This window comes from Pseudophryne corroboree, chromosome 12, assembly GCF_028390025.1.
Source record: "Pseudophryne corroboree isolate aPseCor3 chromosome 12, aPseCor3.hap2, whole genome shotgun sequence".
Classification (NCBI taxonomy): Eukaryota; Metazoa; Chordata; class Amphibia; order Anura; family Myobatrachidae; genus Pseudophryne; species Pseudophryne corroboree.
This window is the reverse complement of record NC_086455.1, coordinates 67,724,171-67,746,675: the sequence shown is the minus strand read 5'-3', so window position 1 is coordinate 67,746,675 and position 22,505 is coordinate 67,724,171. Positions and strand designations below refer to the sequence as shown.

The 22,505-nt window shown below is 51.0% G+C and overlaps 1 protein-coding gene, 1 long non-coding RNA gene and 1 other non-coding gene across 3 annotated transcripts in view; 1 reads left to right on the top strand and 2 right to left on the bottom strand.

The window, feature by feature from the left end:
• Positions 1–15,803, bottom strand: part of LOC134980687 (uncharacterized) — a 25,287-nt gene extending 9,484 nt beyond the window's left edge. The window contains exons 1-2 of the long non-coding RNA XR_010190459.1: positions 15,704–15,803; positions 12,170–12,633 (exon numbers count right to left, since the gene is read on the bottom strand). This is a non-coding gene — a long non-coding RNA (uncharacterized LOC134980687). The remainder of the gene's footprint in view (positions 1–12,169; positions 12,634–15,703) is intronic.
• Positions 12,714–12,979, bottom strand: LOC134981635 (small Cajal body-specific RNA 13). Its single transcript, XR_010190737.1, has one exon. It is a non-coding gene; the product is annotated as a small Cajal body-specific RNA 13 (non-coding RNA).
• Positions 15,426–22,505, top strand: GLRX5 (glutaredoxin 5). The gene is made up of 2 exons (XM_063947610.1): positions 15,426–16,265; positions 22,015–22,505. Exons 1-2 carry the CDS (start codon positions 16,007–16,009, stop codon positions 22,191–22,193), a joined length of 438 nt encoding a protein of 145 aa, XP_063803680.1. The 5' UTR covers positions 15,426–16,006; the 3' UTR covers positions 22,194–22,505.

The window sequence follows — 22,505 nt, the reverse complement described above, 5'->3', positions numbered from 1 at the left end:
CCGTCTGAGGCAGTGGCTGCGCTACCGCTCTTGCTTTGAGAGAACACATCAAAGGCAAGAGCGGCAGCGCGGCCACTGCCTCAGACGGCACCGCGGGAAGCCCCAGGCACTTTGCCCAGCTTTAGCCACTAGATCACGGAGGACGCCGATCCCGGCCTAGGAGGACACCGACACCCCCTGTTAGCAGAACTGCACAGAACCTGACGAGTCACTTACGCCAAGCATCTCTCAGTACACAAATTTATTATTTTATTAATTGGATGCACCCTGACAAAACCCTCAGTCCGTTCTTGTCCTTATCGGTCAATGTAGCATCCCCTCCAGGAGCCCTTGTTGCAGCAAACTAACCAGTTGCATTTAATATTATTGGTCTTTCAAAACTTGCAGACAGAAACGGCTTACGTTACCTGTGCACAATTAAAGAAATCCTGAAAACATGAGCTGTTGGGTTGTGTGAGGATTTCAGAAACACTGTTCTAAATCAAGTCAGTGGAAATAATTGTTGCATTCTGTGTAGTTCTTGCTTGCATTTAACACAAAATCAATGGCTGTTAGGACTAGCTTTGACTTTATATATCTATGAAACAACTATTAATTTAATATATTCATTTGTAACTTTTTTCCATTATTTTTTCCATTTTGACATAATTCTATGCAAACATTATGTAAAAATAAACGCTGTAATTTGGATTGCAGTACATAAGTCAAATTACTCTAATAAGGGACTTTGAAAAGGGGGAGATCTGGATTGTACATTCTGCATCAATACTAACCAGGTGTTTCAGTCATCCACTGGAGGGACCACCCACCTTCACACATTTATATACCAGCCTCTACTAACTGCTTTGTTGTTTTTTTACCCAAGTGATTTACCTTTAGAGGCGGAGTCACATCACAGGATACCATATACCACCAAAGACCATATTGATGGGCTAGTTGTCTGAAAGTGTGTTGTGTATGTTGGTCGTTAGCACTGTACTTTAGTGTGACTACGAGTCTTAATTTCTGTTATCATAAAGTGTACTTGCTGAGCAGTATAACACAAAAGTCCAGGTAAATAAATATTATAAACTTAGGGGGTTATTCAGAGTTGCTAGCAAACAACAAAAGTACACTATTGGGCAAAACCATGTGCAGTGCAGGTGGGGCAGATGTAACATGTGCAGAGAGAGTTAGAGTTGGGTGGGGTGTGTTCAAACTGAAATCTAAATTGCAGTGTAAACATAAAGCAGCCAGTATTTACACTGCACAGAAACAAAATAACCCACCCAAATCTAATTCTTTCTGCACATGTTACATCTGCCCCACATGCAGTGCAGCATGGTTTTGCCCAATTGGGGGAGGGGGGGGGGGGGGGGGGAGGAGGAGGACGACGACGGCGGTGATTACTGCAGTGTGCCTCAGTGCTCTTACCTGGTGCAGGGTGCCTCAGCTTTCTTACCTGGTGCAGTGTGCCTCAGCGCTCTTACCTGGTGCAGTGTGCCTCAGCGCTCTTACCTGGTGCAGTGTGCCTCAGCGCTCTTACCTGGTGCAGTGTGCCTCAGCGCTCTTACCTGGTGCAGTGTGCCTCAGCGCTCTTACCTGGTGCAGTGTGCCTCAGCGCTCTTACCTGGTGCAGTGTGCCTCAGCGCTCTTACCTGGTGCAGTGTGCCTCAGCGCTCTTACCTGGTGCAGTGTGCCTCAGCGCTCTTACCTGGTGCAGTGTGCCTCAGCGCTCTTACCTGGCGCATTGTGTATAACGTGCTTTACTGGGCGCATTGTGTATAACGTGCTTTACTGGGCGCATTGTGTATAACGTGCTTTACTGGGCGCATTGTGTATAACGTGCTTTACCGGGCGCATTGTGTAGAATGCGCTCTGCCGGGCGCATTGTGTATAACGCGCTCTGCCGGGCGCAGTGTGTATAACGCGCTCTGCCTGGCGCAGTGTGTATAACGCGCTCTGCCTGGCGCAGTGTGTATAACGCGCTCTAACTGGCGCAATGTGTATAACGCGCTCTAACTGGCGCAATGTGTATAACGCGCTCTAACTGGCGCAATGTGTATAACGTGCAATAACTGGAGAAATGTGTATAACGTGCTGTACCTGGTGCAAAGTGTATAACGTGCTGTACCTGGTGCAAAGTGTATAACGTGCTGTACCTGGTGCCTTGTGTATAGCGTGCTGTACCTGGTGCAAAGTGTATAACGTGCTGTACCTGGTGCAAAGTGTATAACGTGCTGTACCTGGCGCAATATGTATAAAGTGCTCTACCTGGCGCAGTGTGCATAGGAGGTTCTACCTGGTGCAATGTGTATAAACGGCACACCTGTGTGGTGTAATGTGAATTGGCACTATTATGTGGTCACGCCCCTTCCCCACGAAGCCACGCCCCTAAAATTTTGTGGCGCGCTTTCCCTCTACTTTGCGGTCTGGGAGGTGGGACACCAATTCACTTCCTGCCTAAGGGCACCAAAATGTCTAGTTACACCTCTGGTGCAGGGTGTCCTGCATGCTACACAGCCCAGCAGCATTGTCACCCCCATCACCCCAGCTTGCAACACTTTTGTAGTGTCCAAACAAGATTAAGTTTAAAAGAACCTTCATTCCGATGGGACCCAGAAAAAGACCGGTAGGACCCCAATTTTCAAAAGTGAGGGGTCCCTGGGACCCACTTTTTTTTGGGCTCAGCGCGATCACTGAGGAAATGCAGGAAACGACCCAGTTGAAATTCCTCTGTAGGGGCCTTCCTGGCCTCACACCACGCAACATATTTACGCCAAATACGGTGATAATGTTGCACGGTTACATCCTTCCTGGCTTTGATCAGGGTAGGGATGACTTCATCCGGAATGCCTTTTTCCTTCAGGATCCGGCGTTCAACCGCCATGCCGTCAAACGCAGCCGCGGTAAGTCTTGGAACAGACAGGGTCCCTGCTGGAGCAGGTCCTTTCTTAGAGGTAGAGGCCACGGGTCCTCCGTGAGCATCTCTTGAAGTTCCGGGTACCAAGTCCTTCTTGGCCAATCCGGAGCCACGAGTATAGTCCTTACTCCTCTCCTTCTTATGATTCTCAGTACCTTGGGTATGAGAGGCAGAGGAGGGAACACATACACTGACTGGTACACCCACGGTGTTACCAGAGCGTCCACAGCTATTGCCTGAGGGTCCCTTGACCTGGCGCAATATCTGTCTAGTTTTTTGTTGAGGCGGGACGCCATCATGTCCACCTTTGGTTTTTCCCAACGGTTCACAATCATGTGGAAGACTTCTGGGTGAAGTCCCCACTCCCCCGGGTGGAGGTCGTGTCTGCTGAGGAAGTCTGCTTCCCAGTTGTCCACTCCCGGAATGAACACTGCTGACAGTGCTATCACATGATTTTCCGCCCAGCGAAGAATCCTTGCAACTTCTGCCATTGCCCTCCTGCTTCTTGTGCCGCCCTGTCTGTTTACGTGGGCGACTGCCGTGATGTTGTCCGACTGGATCAACACCGGCTGACCCTGAAGCAGAGGCCTTGCTTGACTTAGGGCATTGTAAATGGCCCTTAGTTCCAGGATATTTATGTGAAATGACGTTTCCATGCTTGACCACAAGCCCTGGAAATTTCTTCCCTGTATGACTGCTCCCCCAGCCTCTCAGGCTGGCATCCGTGGTCACCAGGACCCAGTCCTGAATGCCGAATCTGCAGCCCTCTAGAAGAGGAGCACTCTGCAACCACCACAGGAGAGACACCCTTGTCCTTGGAGACAGGGTTATCCGCTGATGCATCTGAAGATGCGATCCGGACCATTTGTCCAGCAGATCCCACTGAAAAGTTCTTGCGTGGAATCTGCCGAATGGAATCGCTTCGTAAGAAGCCACCATTTTTCCCAGGACCCTTGTGCATTGATGCACTGACACTTGGCCTGGTTTTAGGAGGTTCCTGACTAGCTCTGATAACTCCCTGGCTTTCTCCTCCGGGAGAAACACCTTTTTCTGGACTGTGTCCAGAATCATCCCTAGGAACAGCAGACGTGTCGTCGGAATCAGCTGCGATTTTGGAATATTTAGAATCCACCCGTGCTGTCGTAGTACTACTTGAGATAGTGCTACTCCGACCTCTAACTGTTCCCTGGACCTTGCCCTTATCAGGAGATCGTCCAAGTAAGGGATAATTAAGACGCCTTTTCTTCGAAGAAGAATCATCATTTCGGCCATTACCTTGGTAAAGACCCGGGGTGCCGTGGACAATCCAAACGGCAGCGTCTGAAACTGATAGTGACAGTTCTGTACCACAAACCTGAGGTACCCTTGGTGAGAAGGGCAAATTGGGACATGGAGGTAAGCATCCTTGATGTCCAGAGACACCATATAGTCCCCTTCTTCCAGGTTCGCTATCACTGCTCTGAGTGACTCCATCTTGAATTTGAACCTTTGTATGTAAGTGTTCAAGGATTTCAGATTTAAAATAGGTCTCACCGAGCCGTCCGGCTTCGGTACCACAAATAGCGTGGAATAATACCCCTTTCCCTGTTGTAGGAGGGGTACCTTGATTATCACCTGCTGGGAATACAGCTTGTGAATGGCTTCCAATACCGCCTCCCTGTTGGGAGGGAGACGTTGGTAAAGCAGACTTCAGGAACCGGCGAGGGGGAGACGTCTCGAATTCCAATTTGTACCCCTGAGATACTACCTGCAGGATCCAGGGGTCCACTTGCGAGTGAGCCCACTGCGCGCTGAAATTCTTGAGACGACCCCCCACCGTACCCGAGTCCGCTTGTAAGGCCCCAGCGTCATGCTGAGGACTTGGCAGAAGCGGGGGAGGGCTTCAGTTCCTGGGAAGAGGCTGCCTGCTGCAGTCTTTTTCCCCTTCCTCTGCCCCGGGGCAGATATGAGTGGCCTTTTGCCCGCTTGCCCTTATGGGGACGAAAGGACTGAGCCTGAAAAGACGGTGTCTTTTTCTGCTGAGAGGTGACCTGGGGTAAAAAGGTGGATTTCCCAACCGTTGCCGTGGCCACCAGGTCCGATAGACCGACCCCAAATAACTCCTCCCCTTTATACGGCAATACTTCCATATACCGTTTGGAATCCGCATCACCTGACCACTGTCGCGTCCATAACCCTCTTCTGGCAGAAATGGACATCGCACTTACTCTTGATGCCAGAGTGCAAATATCCCTCGGTCATCTCGCATATATAGAAATGCATCCTTTAAATGCTCTATAGTCAATAATATACTGTCCCTGTCCAGGGTATCAATATTTTCAGTCAGGGAATCCGACCAAGCCACCCCAGCACTGCACATCCAGGCTGAGGCGATTGCTGGTCGCAGTATAACACCAGTATGTGTGTATATACTTTTTAGGATATTTTCCAGCTTCCTATCAGCTGGCTCCTTGAGGGCGGCCGTATCAGGAGACGGTAACGCCACTTGTTTTGATAAGCGTGTGAGCGCCTTATCTACCCTAGGGGGTGTTTCCCAACGCGCCCTAACCTCTGGCGGGAAAGGGTATAATGCCAATAATTTTTTAGAAATTAGCAGTTTTTTTATCGGGGGAAACCCACGCTTCATCACACACCTCATTTAATTCATCTGATTCAGGAAAAACTACGGGTAGTTTTTTCACACCCCACATAATACCCTTTTTTGTGGTACTTGCAGTATCAGAAATGTTCAAAACCTCCTTCATTGCCGTGATCATGTAACGTGTGGCCCTACTGGAAAACACGTTTGTTTCCTCACCGTCGACACTGGAGTCAGTGTCCGTGTCTGGGTCGACCATCTGAGGTAACGGGCGCTTTAGAGCCCCTGACGGTGTTTGAGACGCCTGGACAGGTACTAACTGATTTGCCGGCTGTCTCATGTCGTCAACAGTCTTTTGTAAAGTGCTGACGCTATCACGTAATTCCTTCCATAAGACCATCCAGTCAGGTGTCGACTCCCTAGGGGGTGACATCACTATTACAGGCAATTGCTCCGCCTCCATACCATTTTCCTCCTCATACATGTCGACACAACGTACCGACACACAGCACACACACAGGGAATGCTCTGATAGAGGACAGGACCCCACTAGCCCTTTGGGGAGACAGAGGGAGAGTTTGCCAGCACACACCAGAGCGCTATATATATACAGGGATAACCTTATATAAGTGTTTTTCCCTTATATAGCTGCTGTATTGATTAATCTACCAAATTAGTGCCCCCCCTCTCTTGTTTTACCCTGTTTCTGTAGTGCAGGACTGCAGGGGAGAGTCAGGGAGACGTCCTTCCAGCGGAGCTGTGAGGGAAAATGGCGCTTGTGTGCTGAGGAGATAGGCTCGGCCCCCTTCTCGGCGGCCTTTCTCCCGCTTTTTTAAGGAAAAACTGGCAGGGGTTAAATGAATCCATATAGCCCAGGAGCTATATGTGATGTATTTTTTGCCATCTAAGGTGTTTTTATTGCGTCTCAGGGCGCCCCCCCCCAGCGCCCTGCACCCTCAGTGACCGGAGTGTGAAGTGTGCTGAGAGCAAAGGCGCACAGCTGCGGTGCTGTGCGCTACCTTATTGAAGACAGGACGTCTTCTGCCGCCGATTTCCCGGACCTCTTCTGTCTTCTGGCTCTGTAAGGGGGCCGGCGGCGCGGCTCTGGGACCCATCCATGGCTGGGCCTGTGATCGTCCCTCTGGAGCTAATGTCCAGTAGCCTAAGAAGCCCAATCCACTCTGCACGCAGGTGAGTTCGCTTCTTCTCCCCTTAGTCCCTCGGTGCAGTGAACCTGTTGCCAGCAGGACTCACTGAAAATAAAAAACCTATACTTAAACTTTTTCACTAAGCAGCTCAGGAGAGCCACCTAGTGTGCACCCTTCTCGTTCGGGCACAAAACTCTAACTGAGGCTTGGAGGAGGGTCATAGGGGGAGGAGCCAGTGCACACCAGGTAGTCCTAAAGCTTTTACTTTTGTGCCCAGTCTCCTGCGGAGCCGCTATTCCCCATGGTCCTTACGGAGTTCCCAGCATCCACTAGGACGTCAGAGAAAAAACCTTTTACTGCAGCGTTGTATTAGGGTCATTCTGACCCGATAGCTCGCTGCAGTTCATCGCAGCGATCAGGTCAGAACTGCACATGCGCCAACACTGCAGTGCGCCGGCACATGGCTGACAGCCAACGGCTGTCATTGGCTAGCGATTAACTCTGCCTGATTGACATGTAGAGGCGGTCGCTGGGCGGGAGGGGGCAGCACGGTGGCGTTTGACTGCCATTTTGTGGGCGCGGTCAGGCCAATGCAGGCGTGGCAGGACCGTGAGGTGGGCAGGCCGCAGTGGCTGTGTGACGTCACACGCAGCCGCTGCGACCCGGGCAGAGACGAGTAACTCCCGGCCAGCCGCAGGAGCTGCGCTGGCTGGGAGTTACTCTGCAAGTACAAAAGAATCGCCGCTGTGCGATGCTTTTGTACTTGTGTGTGTGGGGGGAGCGGCCTGACATGCGGGGCAGACTTGCCCTGTGCTGGGCGTCCCCCCCCCCCCAGTGTAAGTGATCATAGCTGTGCTAAATTTCAGGTCAGAATGACCCCCTATGAACTGCTGCCAGTCCACCAGCCCCCTCCGGCATCAACAATCCCCACTCCATAGCCGCGGCGCACGTGGAACAAAAGCTGCTGCAGTCACCGGCACAGATGTGCATGAAAGCGGTGCAGCGGAAGGCTTTCATAGCACTCCCAGCACCGCATACTTTCTGAGCCCCAGAGCCTCCTCTGCGCGTGATGTCACAGAAGTGCCTTCCCGCCACAGACGCACCCAGATCCCCAGAGGCCCTGACTCCGTAAACACAGCACTTGGGCTGCCGGCCTGGAAGCCCCGAGATGGCTAATGTAATGGATAGAGTGGGTGATATCGCGGAGGGTAATGTCTGGACGCTGGCTAAATGTAAAAGGTGACAGTGCTGTGCAGTGTCACCGACACTGCACAGCACTCTCATCTTTTACATTGATTCAGCCAGTCAGTTCTGCCAGCCAGTCACTATTGTTAGCGCCGGTGTCCCAAAACACCTCATTACAGGGAAGTAGATGCACTAAATAAACTACAGCTCCCAGCAGCCCTTAGCGTAAGAGCATTCTGGCCCTTAGGGCTGCTGGGAGCTGTAGTTTATTGAGTGCATCTTCTTCCCTGTAATGCGGCGCATTGGGACACCAGCGCTAACAAGTTTGACTGGCTGCTTGGTTGCTGTGCAAGTCTCCGGGAGAAACACTGCCAAAGGGAGGATAGCAGCTTAGCTGCTTCCAGGAGGAGAAGCATTACCCACCCCTTCACCACTCGCAGTACTTCCGGGACCCGTTCGCGGCACCCCCAAATACCCCCTCCAGCACCCGCGGTGGCTCCGGACCCTCTCCAACACCCACAGCTGTGCCCGAGGAGACGGACAACTTCGAGAGAAGGATTTTACACAGACAGTGGTGAGATTCATACCAGCTCACACATACAAGGCAAACCAAGCTAACAAGCTTGAAAACTCGGCAACGGCTGAACAAGATTACTTAACCAAGTAACAAGGCAGTACTTAACCAAGAACAAAGCAGTACTGAACCAAGTAACCACTACTGGATCACGAAGCGCTGGGCAGGCGCCCAGCATCCTCTACGGACTACGAGAAAAGGATTTGCCGGTAGGTAATTTTAAATCCTATTTTCTCTTACGTCCTAGAGGTTGCTGGGATCCACATTAGTACCATAGGGATGTACCAAAGCTCCCAGAACAGGAGGGAGAGCGCGGAGGCTCCTGCAGAACTGATTGACAAAACTTCAGGTCCTCAGCGGCCAAAGTATCGAACTTGTAGAAATTAGCAAACGTGTTCGACCCAGACCAAGTAGCCGCTCAAAAAAGCTGTAAAACCGAGACACCCCGGGCAGCCGCCCAGGAAGAACCCATCTTACAAGTAGAGTGGGCCTTAACAGATGTAGGATATGGCAATCCTGCCGTAGAATACGCATGCTAGATAGTGAACATAATCCAGCAAGAAATAGTCTGCTTAGAAGCAGGACACCCAAGTTTCTTGGGATCATACAGGACAGACAGAGAGTCCGATTTTCTGTGATGAGCAGTCCTCACATTTTCAGAGCCCTTACAACATCCAAGGACTTTGATGAAATTGAGGAGTCAGTAGCAACTGGCACCATAATAGGTTGGTTGATATGAAATGCGGACACAACCTTTGGAAGGAACTGCTGATGTGTCCGGAGCTCAGCTCTATCTTCATGGAAGATCAAGTAGGGGCTCTTACAAGACAAAGCCCCCAACTCCGACACACGTCTAGCAGAAGCTAAGGCCAACAAAGTGACCGCCATCCACGTGAGAAACTTGACCTCAACCTCCTGCAAAGGTTTCGGTACCACAAAGAAAAGGTGCAAATAGTAACCTTTGGCCAGCATGTGAGGTGGCACTGGCACAATGACCTGTGCCTCCACCAGCTTTTGGACAGCGTCTTGTAGTACCGTGCTGTCCTCCAACAGAGTTGGTAAGCCTGACTTGAAAAAGCGATGAGGGAGACTTTGAAATTCCAGCCTGTATCCCTGAGACACAATATCCATCACCCAGGGATCCAGGCCGGACGATACCCAGACATGACTGAAGAGTCTGAGTCTCGCTCCCACTGGCCCCACCACCAAGGCCACCACCGTCATGCGGAGGACTTTGGCGTACCCGAAGCAGGCTTTCGTTCCTGGAAACCTGCAGCGACAGGTTTCTTGGACTTAATCCGACCTCCCCTAAAGAAGGTATTGGATGTTCTGGCCTTTCTAGGTCGAAAGGACTGCGGTGCAGCTGAAGAGAACGGTTTCTTCGGAGCAGGTGCTGCTGAGGGTAGAAACGGAGACTTACCCGCTGTAGCGGTGGATATCCACGCATCTACAGCTTCCCCAAAGAGAGCCTGACCTGTATAGGGTAGGGACTCCACACTCCTTCTGGATTCCACGTCGGCCAACCACTGGCACAGCCACAGTCCCTGACCAGCTGAAACAGACATGGAAGAAATTCCCGCAGCAATGGAACCCAGGTCTTTCATGGATTCTACCATAAAACCTGCAGAATCATGTATGTTGCGTAAATACAATGCAACGTCATCCCTATACATTGTATCCAAATCCTCAAGCAAGGTAGCCGACCACTGCACTACTGCTTTTGCAATCCATGCACTAGCAATATTGGGACGTAATATGACCCCAGAAGCAGTGTACATTGATTTAAGCATGTTATCAATCTTTCTATCTGCCGGCTTCTTTAAGGCGGTAGATCCTGGAACAAACAAAACCACCTTCTTTGATAGTCTGGACACAGATGCGTCAACAATCGGAGGGTTTTCCCACTTTTTCCTATCCTCCTCAGGGAAAGGAAAAGCCACCTGGACCCTTTTAGGGATCTGGAGCTTTTTCTCAGGGTTTTCCCATGCTTTTTAAAATATAGCATTAAACTCCTTTGACGCAGGGAAGGTTAGTGAGGCTTTTTTATTTTCAGTGAAAAAAGCCTCCTCAACCTGCTCAGGTGTGGTATCATTAACATTTAACACATCCCTGATAGCCTCTATCAACAATTGCACCCCCTTTGCTAGAGATGTGGACCCCCGCAACACATCCCCATCACCATCTGTAGTGTCAACCAGTATCCGTGTCGTCTTGTGTGACATGCACAAGCGCACGTTTGTGGGGGTATATAGCGGGGTGTCCTGAGGTACCAGAAACTGGCCATACAGCTCTGTAATACCTGGTTGCAGATTCATTACTAGCAACCTTGTCAGAAATCTGAGAAATCCAAGATTTGATAGAGGAAAACCACTCTGGTTCCCTTGCTGGTATCTGTGCTAAACCAGTGCTATCCTGATTACATGGAATGGGATCATCCTGGGAGGATAAATGCTCTGCATGACACAGTGTCCCTGGACATAGCTAAAGATGACCACCAAACACTCCACACACACAGGTGGGTGCAGACAGAGTCCCCCCCCCCCCCCAACAAAGGCAAGAGAGACACAGATCGGAGCCAACCCACAGTATAGCGCTTTCAGTAAAAGGAGACCTCTTACCAGCGCAGACTGTTTCCCTTAATAGGAGACACAGCCGTTTTACAGCCTCCCCTCCCTTCTAAAACCCGTTGGTACCGTGTACTGACAGTTGGAGCTGCTGTGGAGGGACCTGATCTTCCATCCAGCGCTGTGCAGGCAGGAAAATGGCGCTGGAACACTACTGGGTCCACTATGAGAAGCTCCGCCCCCTTAATGGCGCTGTCTTCCCGCTCTTCAGATATTATACTGACCTGAGCAAAACTCTGCTGGCTGAGATCCACGGACCCCGACAGACTTGCTGACCAGCGTGGGGGTAAGCACTGGTCCAGGGCGCCCCTCACAATGTGCCTCTGAACCGTCCCAGGAGCGCAGTTAGTACTGCGCTCCCTCCCCGTTGCCGCCATCTTCACACCACCACCCCCCGGTAAGGGGTTGGCGCATGCTGCTGGAACAAGCGGTCACCTGTGGCGGAGACCGATCCGACCCCTCTGGAGCTCAGTGCCCAGTCAGCGGCTCAGACCCCCTAGGGCGGACACTGCTCCCCCCCATAGTGCCTCGCTGCAGGCAGGCTGTTGCCAACAGCCTCCTGTAAAAAAATAAATAAAAAAAACAAAAAACCACTAAAAACAACTTTTACCAGAAAAGCTCATGAGAGCTCCCCTAGCTGTGACTGGCTCCTCCGGGCACATTTTCTAAACCGAGTCTGGTAGGAGGGGCATAGAGGGAGGAGCCAGCCCACACTATTAAACTCTTAAAGTGGAAATGGCTCCTAGTGGACCCGTCTATACCCCATGGTACTACTGTGGACCCCAGCATCCTCTACGGACTACGAGAAAAGGATTTACCTGTAGGTAATTAAAATCCTATTTTTAGTTATTTTTTTCAGGTAGTACTGGTTGGCAACCAGTATACCTATTTCGTGGAACATAGAGGGGGGACTGAACCAAACTTCTGAGGGTTAATGGTTCGTAATCCCAGCTGACAGGACATTGAGCTCCTGAGTTGCTGTTTTGCACACCAATACTGTGTGTGCCCATGCCAGCAGCTAGCCGCCACCCTCCAACAGATGTCTCAAACTCTTAAAGTGCCAATGGCTCCTGGTGGACCAGTCTATACCCCATGGTACAAATGTGGACCCTAGCATCCTCTAGGATGTAAGAAAAAAAAATAAAAAAATCTCCTGACCGTTTGATCAGATAGCCCCAAAGCAGAAGCATGTTTACGGGATAACCGTTTGGGAGATTACACAACGGACTGTCACACGGCTTTGACATTTTCTGGTCTTCGCCAAAGCGGTAGCTCTGAAAATTTGCAACCCATAGCAATATGGTTTTTCAGTCCGGAACAGCTGCATTTTGGCCAAGCACACAGTGGATTTGAGAAGGTCTCTGCATGGCAATCACATATTCGTTGTTTCGGATAAATGATTCAACACTCCCGTCCAAGACAAGACTAACTGAAAATGGTAAGGCACATCGTAAAACCCCACTTCACTAGCGCTGAACCAATGGAATAAAAAAAAAAAATACGGGAGTTTTGTTTGCCGAACCCTGTACCAGTGTGGGCTGTGTTAGGGCTACGGGACTTGTTTGTGTTACAGCTTTTGGATAGGTGGAATGAGAGCCGACAAGCTTGCGAGCAGGAGTCACCTGTAAAGAGAGAATAGGAGTAGTTAGGAAAGCTGCACAATGTACCTGCGTCAGATACACATACAAATCCCAGGGTCTGACAGTGTTGCAGTTTCAGTGTTTACCAGAAGAAACCTTGATTCTGTAAATAATATCAATCTGCATTGATCTATCCGTTGATCGATTGATAATAACATGGTAAGGTTATTACCTCCGCGGCAACAGAACTGGGGATGTTAGAGGAATATAGCACATCAACTTGTTAAACCTTGCACAGTGAAGTCTCGGCTTCCTCTAGAATATACTCTCTCTGTAACTCTGGAGACCTGAGTACATTCAACTCAAGGCAATGACGAGATTGCAGATTGTATTGGGAAATGCCCAAGTGCGGTACCCTATAGCAAGTCATGGCGGGAGATAGAAAATACCTGTTTAAAGCCAAATACGCAGTTTTAGTAATTCCTATATTTCTCCATCCATGGACACAGCGTAATGAAAGACTGACGTGTTTAGCCTCAGCTTTTTCACTAGTGAATATATAGTATTCATGGAAATACAGTGGAGTGGGAGCATGGACATATGCACGTAGCTACAACCAGTCTGACTACTGATCCAAAACGCCAAATATGGTGACATCACAACTAAAACATGATCGCTCCACATTAGGCGTTCATAATTAACCAACTGCTTCATCACTCAAGTCCGTGTCTTTCCCATCATCCGCCACACTCTATACAGCTACACCCTGCACCGACAGCCATGCTCTATACACCCTCACACAGCCCTGGTACTGACCACCCACGCTCTGTACACCCTCACACACCTCCCCCGCCCCCCCCAGCACTGGCCGGACCCGCTCTATACACCCTCCCCCCCCGGTACTGACCGTCCACGCTCTATACAGCCCCTGCCCTGCCTGTCCACGGTCTATACACCTTCTCACACGCCCCCAGCACTGGCCGTCCACGCTCTATATGCCCCCAGCACTGGGCGTCCACACTCTATACACCCTCTCACCCCCCCCCCCCTGCTCTATACAGCCCCTGCCCTGCCTGTCCACGGTCTATACACCTTCTCACACGCCCCCAGCACTGGCCGTCCACGCTCTATATGCCCCCAGCACTGGGCGTCCACACTCTATACACCCTCTCACCCCCCCCTGCTCTATACAGCCCCTGCACTGACCGCCCATGCTCTATACACCCTCTCACCCCCCCCCCCGGTACTGACCGTCCACGCTCTATACGCCCCCAGCACTGGCCGTCCACGCTCTATACGCCCCCAGCACTGGCCGTCCACGCTCTATACAGTGCCCGCACTGGCTGTCCACGCTCTATACACCCTCTCACCCCCGCCCCGCTGCTGACCGTCCACGCTCTATACACCCCCAGCACTGCCTGTCCACGGTCTATACACCTTCTCACACAACCCCAGTGCTGACCGTCCACGCTCTATACGCCCACAGCACTGGCCGTCCACGCTTTATACACCCTCTCACCCCCCCCTCCCTGACCACCCACGCTCTATACAGCCACCGCACTGGCCGCCCCCGCTCTATACACCCTCTCACACACCCCCGGTACTGACTGTCCACGCTCTATACGCCCCCAGCACTGGCCGTCCACGCTCTATACAGCGACTGCACTGACCGGCCACGCTCTATACAGCGACTGCACTGACCGTCCACGCTCTATACACACCCCCGGTACTGACCTTCCACGCTCTATACGCCCCCAGCACTGACCATCCACGGTCTATAAACCTTCTCACACACCGCCGGCACTGACCGTCCACGTCTATACACCCTCTCACCCCCACCCCGGTACTGACCGTCCACGCGCTATACATCCCCAGCACTGCCTGTTCACGGTCTATACACCTTCTCACACACACCCCGGTACTGACCGTCCACGCTCTATACGCCCACAGCACTGGCCGTCCACGCTCTATACGCCCTCTCACCCGCCCCCCGGTACTGACCACCCACGCTCTATACAGCCACCCCACGCTCTATACACCCTCTCACCCCCCCCCCCCCCCGGTACTGACCGTCCACGCTCTATATGCCCCCAGCACTGGCGCCCACGCTCTATACATCGCCTGCACTGACCGCCCACGCTCTATACACACCCCCGGTACTGACCGTCCATGCTCTATACGCCCCCAGCACTGGCCGTCCACGCTCTATACAGCGACTGCACTGACCGCCCACGCTCTATACACCCCCCCCCCCCCCCCCCGGTACTGACCGTCCACACTCTATACGCCCCCAGCACTGACCATCCACGGTCTATAAACCTTCTCACACACCGCCGGCACTGACCGTCCACGTCTATACACCCTCTCACCCCCGCCCCGGTACTGACCGTCCACGCGCTATACACCCCCAGCACTGCCTGTTCACGGTCTATACACCTTCTCACACACCCCCCGGTACTGACCGTCCACGCTCTATACGCCCACAGCACTGGCCGTCCACACTCTATACACCCTCTCACCCGCCCCCCGGTACTGACCACCCATGCTTTATACAGCCACCCCACGCTCTATACACTCTCTCACCCCCCCCCCCCCCCCGGTACTGACCGTCCACGCTCTATACGCCCACAGCACTGACCGTCCACGCTCTATACGCCCACAGCACTGGCCGTCCACGCTCTATACACCCTCTCACCCCTCCCCCCGGTACTGACCACCCACGCTCTATACAGCCACCGCACTGACCGCCCACGCTCTATACGCCCCCAGCACTGGCCGTTCACGGTCTATACACCTTCTCACACACCCCCCGCACCGGCCGTCCACGCTCTATACTCCTATACCCGGCCGGCCATGCTCTATACACCCTCACACAATCCAGGCACTGACCAGCCACGCTCTACACACCCTCCCCCCAGCACTGGCCGTCCACGCTCTATACACAATCACACCCCCGGCACCGACCGTCCACGCTCTATACACCCTCACACAGACCCCCAGTACTGACCGTCCACGCTCTATACACCCTCTCACACCCAAAGCACTGACCGGCCACTCTCACTAAAATCCTCAACGAAAAAGGCGGGAGACACCTGATTCCATCCAGACTCACCCGCACAGAGCTCTCGCTTCTCCTCACTACCGATCACACACACAGTGCACTCTCTACCCTCAGGGGGGCCGGGGAATAATACACCAGGCACGCCCCATATGACGTTTGCCGTTCTCCGTATAGGCTTTCTGAAGAAATTGACAAGCACTCTACCCTATCAGCGAGTTGTTTTGCTATAATACCCGCCCACTATATCAGCTAATAGGAATCGCTGTAGGCGGGGTTGTCTGAGGCCATCGGGACGGGAGCCCGGTTGGGACATGAGGCTTCTCGGGAAGGTCGCGTTCGGGTGACGGCGCTGCGATGAGCTGGTGTCTGCATCGTGTGTCAGTGGCTCTCCGGAGACCCGCAGTCTTCGGCCGCCGCCTGCTCAGCCAGGAAACCGGCACCCGGGAACATCTGGACGGGCTAGTGAAGAAGGACAAGGTGGTCGTGTTCATCAAGGGCACCCCTGCGCAGCCTATGTGCGGCTTCAGCAACGCTGTGGTGCAGATCCTCCGCATGCACGGGGTGGACGACTATGCGGCCTACAATGTGCTGCAGGACCAGGAGCTCCGGCAGGGTGAGCAGCCCTGTGTATACCGGGGCACCGGTCTGCGGGGGAGGAGACCTGTGTGTCCTGTGGGGAAGGCAGGGGGTACCTGTATGGAGGGAGGTATGTAGGTGGCTGGGAGAGCCCTGAAGGGAGGGAGGTGGCTGGGGAAGACCTGTGCGGAGGGGAGGGAACTGGCTGGGGGAGACCTGTATGGAGGGAACTGGCTGGGGGAGACCTGTATGGTGGGGAGGGAGGTGGCTCGGGGGAGACCTGTATGGTGGGGAGGGAGGTGGCTGGGGGAGACCTGTATGGTGGGGAGGGAGGTGGCTGGGGGAGACCTGTATGGTGGGGAGGGAGGGGGCTGGGGGAGACCTGTATGGTGGGGAGGGAGGGGGCTGGGGGAGACCTGTATGGTGGGGAGGGAGGGGGCTGGGGGAGACCTGTATGGTGGGGAGGGAGGGGGCTGGGGGAGACCTGTATGGTGGGGAGGGAGGGGGCTGGGGGAGACCTGTATGGTGGGGAGGGAGGTGGCTGGGGGAGACCTGCATGGTGGGGAGGGAGGTGGCTGGGGGAGACCTGCATGGTGGGGAGGGAGGGAGGGGGCTGGGGGAGACCTGCATGGTGGGGAGGGAGGGAGGGGGCTGGGGGAGACCTGCATGGTGGGGAGGGAGGGAGGGGGCAGGGGGAGACCTGCATGGTGGGGAGGGAGGGGGCTGGGGGAGACCTGCATGGTGGGGAGGGAGGGGGCTGGGGGAGACCTGCATGGTGGGGAGGGAGGGAGGGGGCTGGGGGAGACCTGCATGGTGGGGAGGGAGGGAGGGGGCTGGGGGAGACCTGCATGGTGGGGAGGGAGGGAGGGGGCTGGGGGAGACCTGCATGGTGGGGAGGGAGGGGGCTGGGGGAGACCTGCATGGTGGGGAGGGAGGTGGCTGGGAGAGCCTGAAGGGAGGGAGGTGGCTGGGGGGACCTGTATGGTGGGGAGTGAGGGGTCTGGGGGAGACCTGTATGGTGGGGAGGGAGGTGGCTGGGAGAGCCCTGAAGGGAGGGAGGGGGCTGGGGGAGACCTGTATGGTGAGGAGGGAGGGGGCTGGGGGAGACCTGCATGGTGGGGAGGGAGGGGGCTGGGGGAGACTTGTATGGAGGGGAGAGAATTGATTGAGGGGGACGCAGTCTTACTTGGGGTAGTCTGGCTTGACTATACAGATGGGCAGATATTAGGACATATGCATGTGAGCCGACAGATGGACTGTGCTCGGTTATTATACAGATAACTAATTGGCAAAGACAACAGCAGGTCAGTAACTGGACAGACACTAGGGAATTATCTAGTTATTTAGCTCTGTTTCTGTGGGAGCCCCTGAGTGGGTTTCACACATAATTGCACATTAAGCAGATTAGTGCTCTGTGCCATTGTTCATTATGTTCTGGTCCCAGCTTAGGTCATGTGTCTACTAATTTTATAGATTCTTATAGATTGTTAATTAAGTACATATCTGTAGGCATGTCGCAGGGTAATTGCAGACTAGTGCTTCCTGATATGTCTCCAGTGACGGGAGTATTGTGTGAGTGTGGGATTTGTGCAATGCTTGCGCACATGGCATACTATCAAGATCTGACTAGAACAGCTGACTAACTGTGACTGTACATTTTTAGCACTGACATGAGCAGAGACGGGCCCTCATTCCGAGTTGATCGTTCGCAAGGCGATTTTAGCAGAGTTGCTCACGCTAAGCCGCCGCCTACTGGGAGTGTATCTTAGCATCTTAAAATTGCGAACGATGTATTCGCAATATTGCGATTACAAACTACTTAGCAGTTTCAGAGTAGCTCCACACTTACTCGGCATCTGCGATCAGTTCAGTGCTTGTCGTTCCTGGTTTGACGTCACAAACACACCCAGCGTTCGCCCAGACACTCCTCCGTTTCCCCGGCCACTCCTGCGTTTTTTCCGGAAACGGTAGCGTTTTTTCCCGCACGCCCATAAAACGGCCTGTTTCCGCCAGGTAACACCCATTTCCTGTCAATCACACTACGATCGCCGGAGCGATGAAAAAGCAGTGAGTAAAAATACTATCTCCATTGTAAAATTACTTGGCGCAGTCGCAGTGCGAATATTGCGCATGCGTACTAAGCGGAATTTCACTGCGATGCGATGAAAAATACAGAGCGAACGACTCGGAATGAGGGCCACGGTCTGCACCTACATTCCCAGTCCTGAGCCTATTCTTTTTCCAAGAAAAAGAGAACTTTTACCCCAGCACACCAAAAAATATAGGCAATAAGACTTGAATTCTACATGGTAACAGGAAATTCAGAGAGCTTAGTTGTATATCTTTGCAAAGATATGGTTAAGCCACCAGGCCGCTTCAAGGCTTCACTGGTACTGGTGGTCCCCAACGCTACAAGATAATAGCACCTGATCTGGGTCATATAATTGCCTATTGTTATGCCTTGAAAATGTGGCCATTTAATATTTGTTATTATGCTTTATATGGTACAACACATTTCTTGTAGCGCCGCACAAAGTGCATAAGCAGCAACAGTGCAAACAAAACGGAAATACAGAAGACTTTACAGAACAACACATGGCAGAACATGTAATAGAAATCATATAAACATTGGTGCATATGCAGTAACACCCACAGAAAGCGACGGCTGTTATACCCAAATGTTTGGTGGTGTGATCAGCAGGGAGGAGATGATGGTATAGGGAGGGAGGGAAAAGTACAGTGATGAGGACTCGTGAAAGCTTGCAATCTAAAGATAAGGGGCGCACAGGCAGTGGTGACACAGAGGGGAGAGGCAGTGAGCGAGGAGTGGGTTAGTAAGAAAGCTGGAATACTTAAAGTTAGGTCATCTGCCTGATGTCAGCAGTTTGAAGTGAATATATGAAAGAAATATCCAAACCGGTCGGTACAAATACTCTTCTTACTGAGTTTTTGATAGCTGCCAACATAGGGTCCCTAAGTCTTCACCTGTGGCCCCCAGCATCCTGCTTTACAGTCAGTGCTTGTTATAGCATGCAAATTGTCTGCAAATGTGGTTTGTTTGTTTTTTGTATTCAATTTTTTTCTTTTTTTTATTATTATTTATTAATGAGATTAGGGGTAACGTGTGGCTGTTATGAATGTAACAGGACCACGGAGTGGATTAGGTCGCTTATCACTGGTTTAAAGGCTTATGTTTATCAAGGGGCTGCATTTCTAAGATCTGCAGTTATCCTATCCACTTCAGAATCTGTATGCCCCAACGCCTTTTCTGGTTTTGCACCATCCATGATGGTGTATATTTGGTCAGGAGTATTGTAGGCAGTTTTCACCGTTCTTACTGACTCTCTCCAGAGGGTAGATTTACTACAGCTTTTAAAAAGGAAAAGTGGTGTTGCCCGTAGCAACCAAGATTCAAGCTATGCTAGCTGGAATCTGGTTGCTACATACCCTCCAACATTTTACACCTAAAAATCGGTACAAATTAAGAAAGGGGCATGGCCACGGGTAAAAGTGGCGTGGCCACACCCCTTTTCCTATACTTTCAATGGAAACTAGGAGTGTCAAAAATCGGTACAGACCATTAAAAAAAGGTACTGTAGCTGCCAAAAAGGTACAGTGGAGGGTATGTTGCTATGGGCAACACTGCCACTTGAAATTTTTAGAAGCTTTATTAAATCTACCCCCATGTTTCTCTTGGTGTACTGAGGTTACAAGTACAACAGAGGGGTCACGTTACTGCAGTGCGTTATTGGGAAGCTGGATTTCCTGTAGTGTGTTATTGGGAAGCTGGATTTCCTGTAGTGCGTTATTGGGAAGCTGGATTTCCTGTAGTGCTTATGGCTGCACACTGCATGTCTACATTAAGGGCCACATAATGCCTACTTTACTGCAGCCTATTTTTTCCTAAAGTATACTTGTTAAAAGTTAACTTTTATAAAACGTAATTTAAAGTGGCGTTCCTAAAGATCAAAGGGATGTAGCTATGTGACCGACGGTCAGGAGACTGCCAGTCACAATACCGGCAGCGACAACCCGCAGGCTCGTAATCCCGACAGTCGGAGTGTCCAGGAAAACGCAGGTGGGATCAAGCGTTTTCAGGGAGGATGTCTGACGCTCAATCCGGTCCCGAACAGGCTGATGTGATCGCAGCGGCTGAGTAAGTCCTGGGCTGCGCAGAGACTGCACAAAATCAGTTTGTACAGCTCTGCTACACATGCGATTGCACACTTGCACAGCGACAATACACTCCCTCTGTAGGTGGTGACTATCTGATCGCAGGACAGCAAAAATCGCTGCCTAGCGATCAGATCTGAATGACCCCCTTTGTACTGTTTTTACGTTACTTAAACTTACCGACTTTGTCTGCCCCCTGGGAGGAGGCAGTCAGGTTAGCTCAACAGGGGGCATGGCATCGGTGCAAATTGTGGCATCCCCCAGCACCCAAGCGGGCGTGCGAGAGGGGGACTGGGAGATGTGCGGCGGCTGACTAACTTCGGGAGACTTGCCTTCTGTTCCGGATGGCCGAGAGTGCTACGTGCTTTTTGGGAGCCTCCCAGCCGTTTCGGGAGAGTAGACCAGTATGATTATACTGAACTCCACACAAAATATTTACATTTTGTTTTGGGTAGTATTCTTTGTGTGTGTGTATATATATATATATATATATATATATATATATACACATACAGGTTGAGTATCCCATATCCAAATATACGGAATATTCCGAAATACGGACTTTTTGAGCGAGATAGTGAAACTTTTGTTTTTTGATGGCTCAATGTACACAAACTTTGTTTAATACACACAGTTATTAAAAATATTGTATTAAATGACCTTCAGGCTGTGTGTATAAGGTGTATATGAAACATAAATGAATTGTGTGAATGCAGACACACTTTATTTAATGCACAAAGTTATAAAAAATACTGGCTAAAATGACCTTCAGGCTGTGTGTATAAGGTGTATATAAAACATAAATGCATTCTGTGCTTAGATTTAGGTCCCATCACCATGATATCACATTATGGTATGCAATTATTCCAAAATACGGAAAAATCCGATATCCAAAATACCTCTGGTCCCAAGCATTTTGGATAAGGGATACTCAACCTGTTTGTATATGTATATATATATATATATATATATATATATATATATATATATATATATATATATATATATATATATATATATATATATATATATAACAATCATTATTTTGTGTTGTATGAATTGGTATCTTCAGAGGTCAGTTGCTGTCACCGTAGAGTTTCAGATAGTTCTAATTTCAGAGCCAAGGTCTTTGTCTGCCCTTGAAATACTTTTGCCTGTTCTCCAGCCTCCCGTCCCTTATTGCTTGCAACCTTGGAGGAGATGTTTGAAGCAGTGAAAAGGGAGAAGTGAGTCAGCAGAGAAAATGCCCATGGCAACCAATCTGCTATGAAGTAACATTTATCAAGTGCATTCTATAATATTACTGGGGCAACTTCTCCGCTGGCTCACTACTTCTTCTTTTCACTGCTTCATACGTCTACCCCCTAATCCGATGACTGGGCCAGGTGCTTTATCTGTTGCCATGCAGCAGGAGAGAGTGTCACTCAGCCTTGAGTACAGCTTGTTTCTAGGCTCTGCTGGATACATGACTGCAGTTCTGTTTGATGAGCTATGAGAATTGACAGGATTGGTTTCCGTAGTACGACGTTAACTCTCCCCCGTCTTATCTTTGTTCTCTTATCTATATGCACTGATTCTAACGTCCTCTAAAGGAAATGTTTCTTCTCGTGTAGGAGTGAAGAATTACTCCAATTGGCCCACCATTCCGCAAGTGTATATAAATGGCGAGTTTCTAGGAGGCTGCGATATCCTCCTTCAGATGCACCAAAATGGAGACCTGGTAGAAGAACTGAAAAAGCTGGGAATTCGTTCCGCGCTTTTAGACGCAGCGCCAAGCCAAGAGAAAGAATAACCGGCCAAGCATCTGCTTTATGGACTGTCTGCAGTTAAGTGATGATGTTACGGTCTTGTATACACCACAGAAGCCTTACTTACCATGGTGAACTACTGTACCCATTCTCTATTGTCCACTCGCAGTAGGGAAGGTCTCCAGAAATGACCCAGCTCTTCAGTTGCTGGATGGGTATTGCCCTTTCCTGTACCTTCCACTGTGCAGCGAGCAATTTAATGTCTTGTAAAATAGTCAGACAATGACCACTGTTCTATAGAGAAATGATTTTGTCCTACTAGAAATTATTGTAAACAATAAACTACTTCTATACAA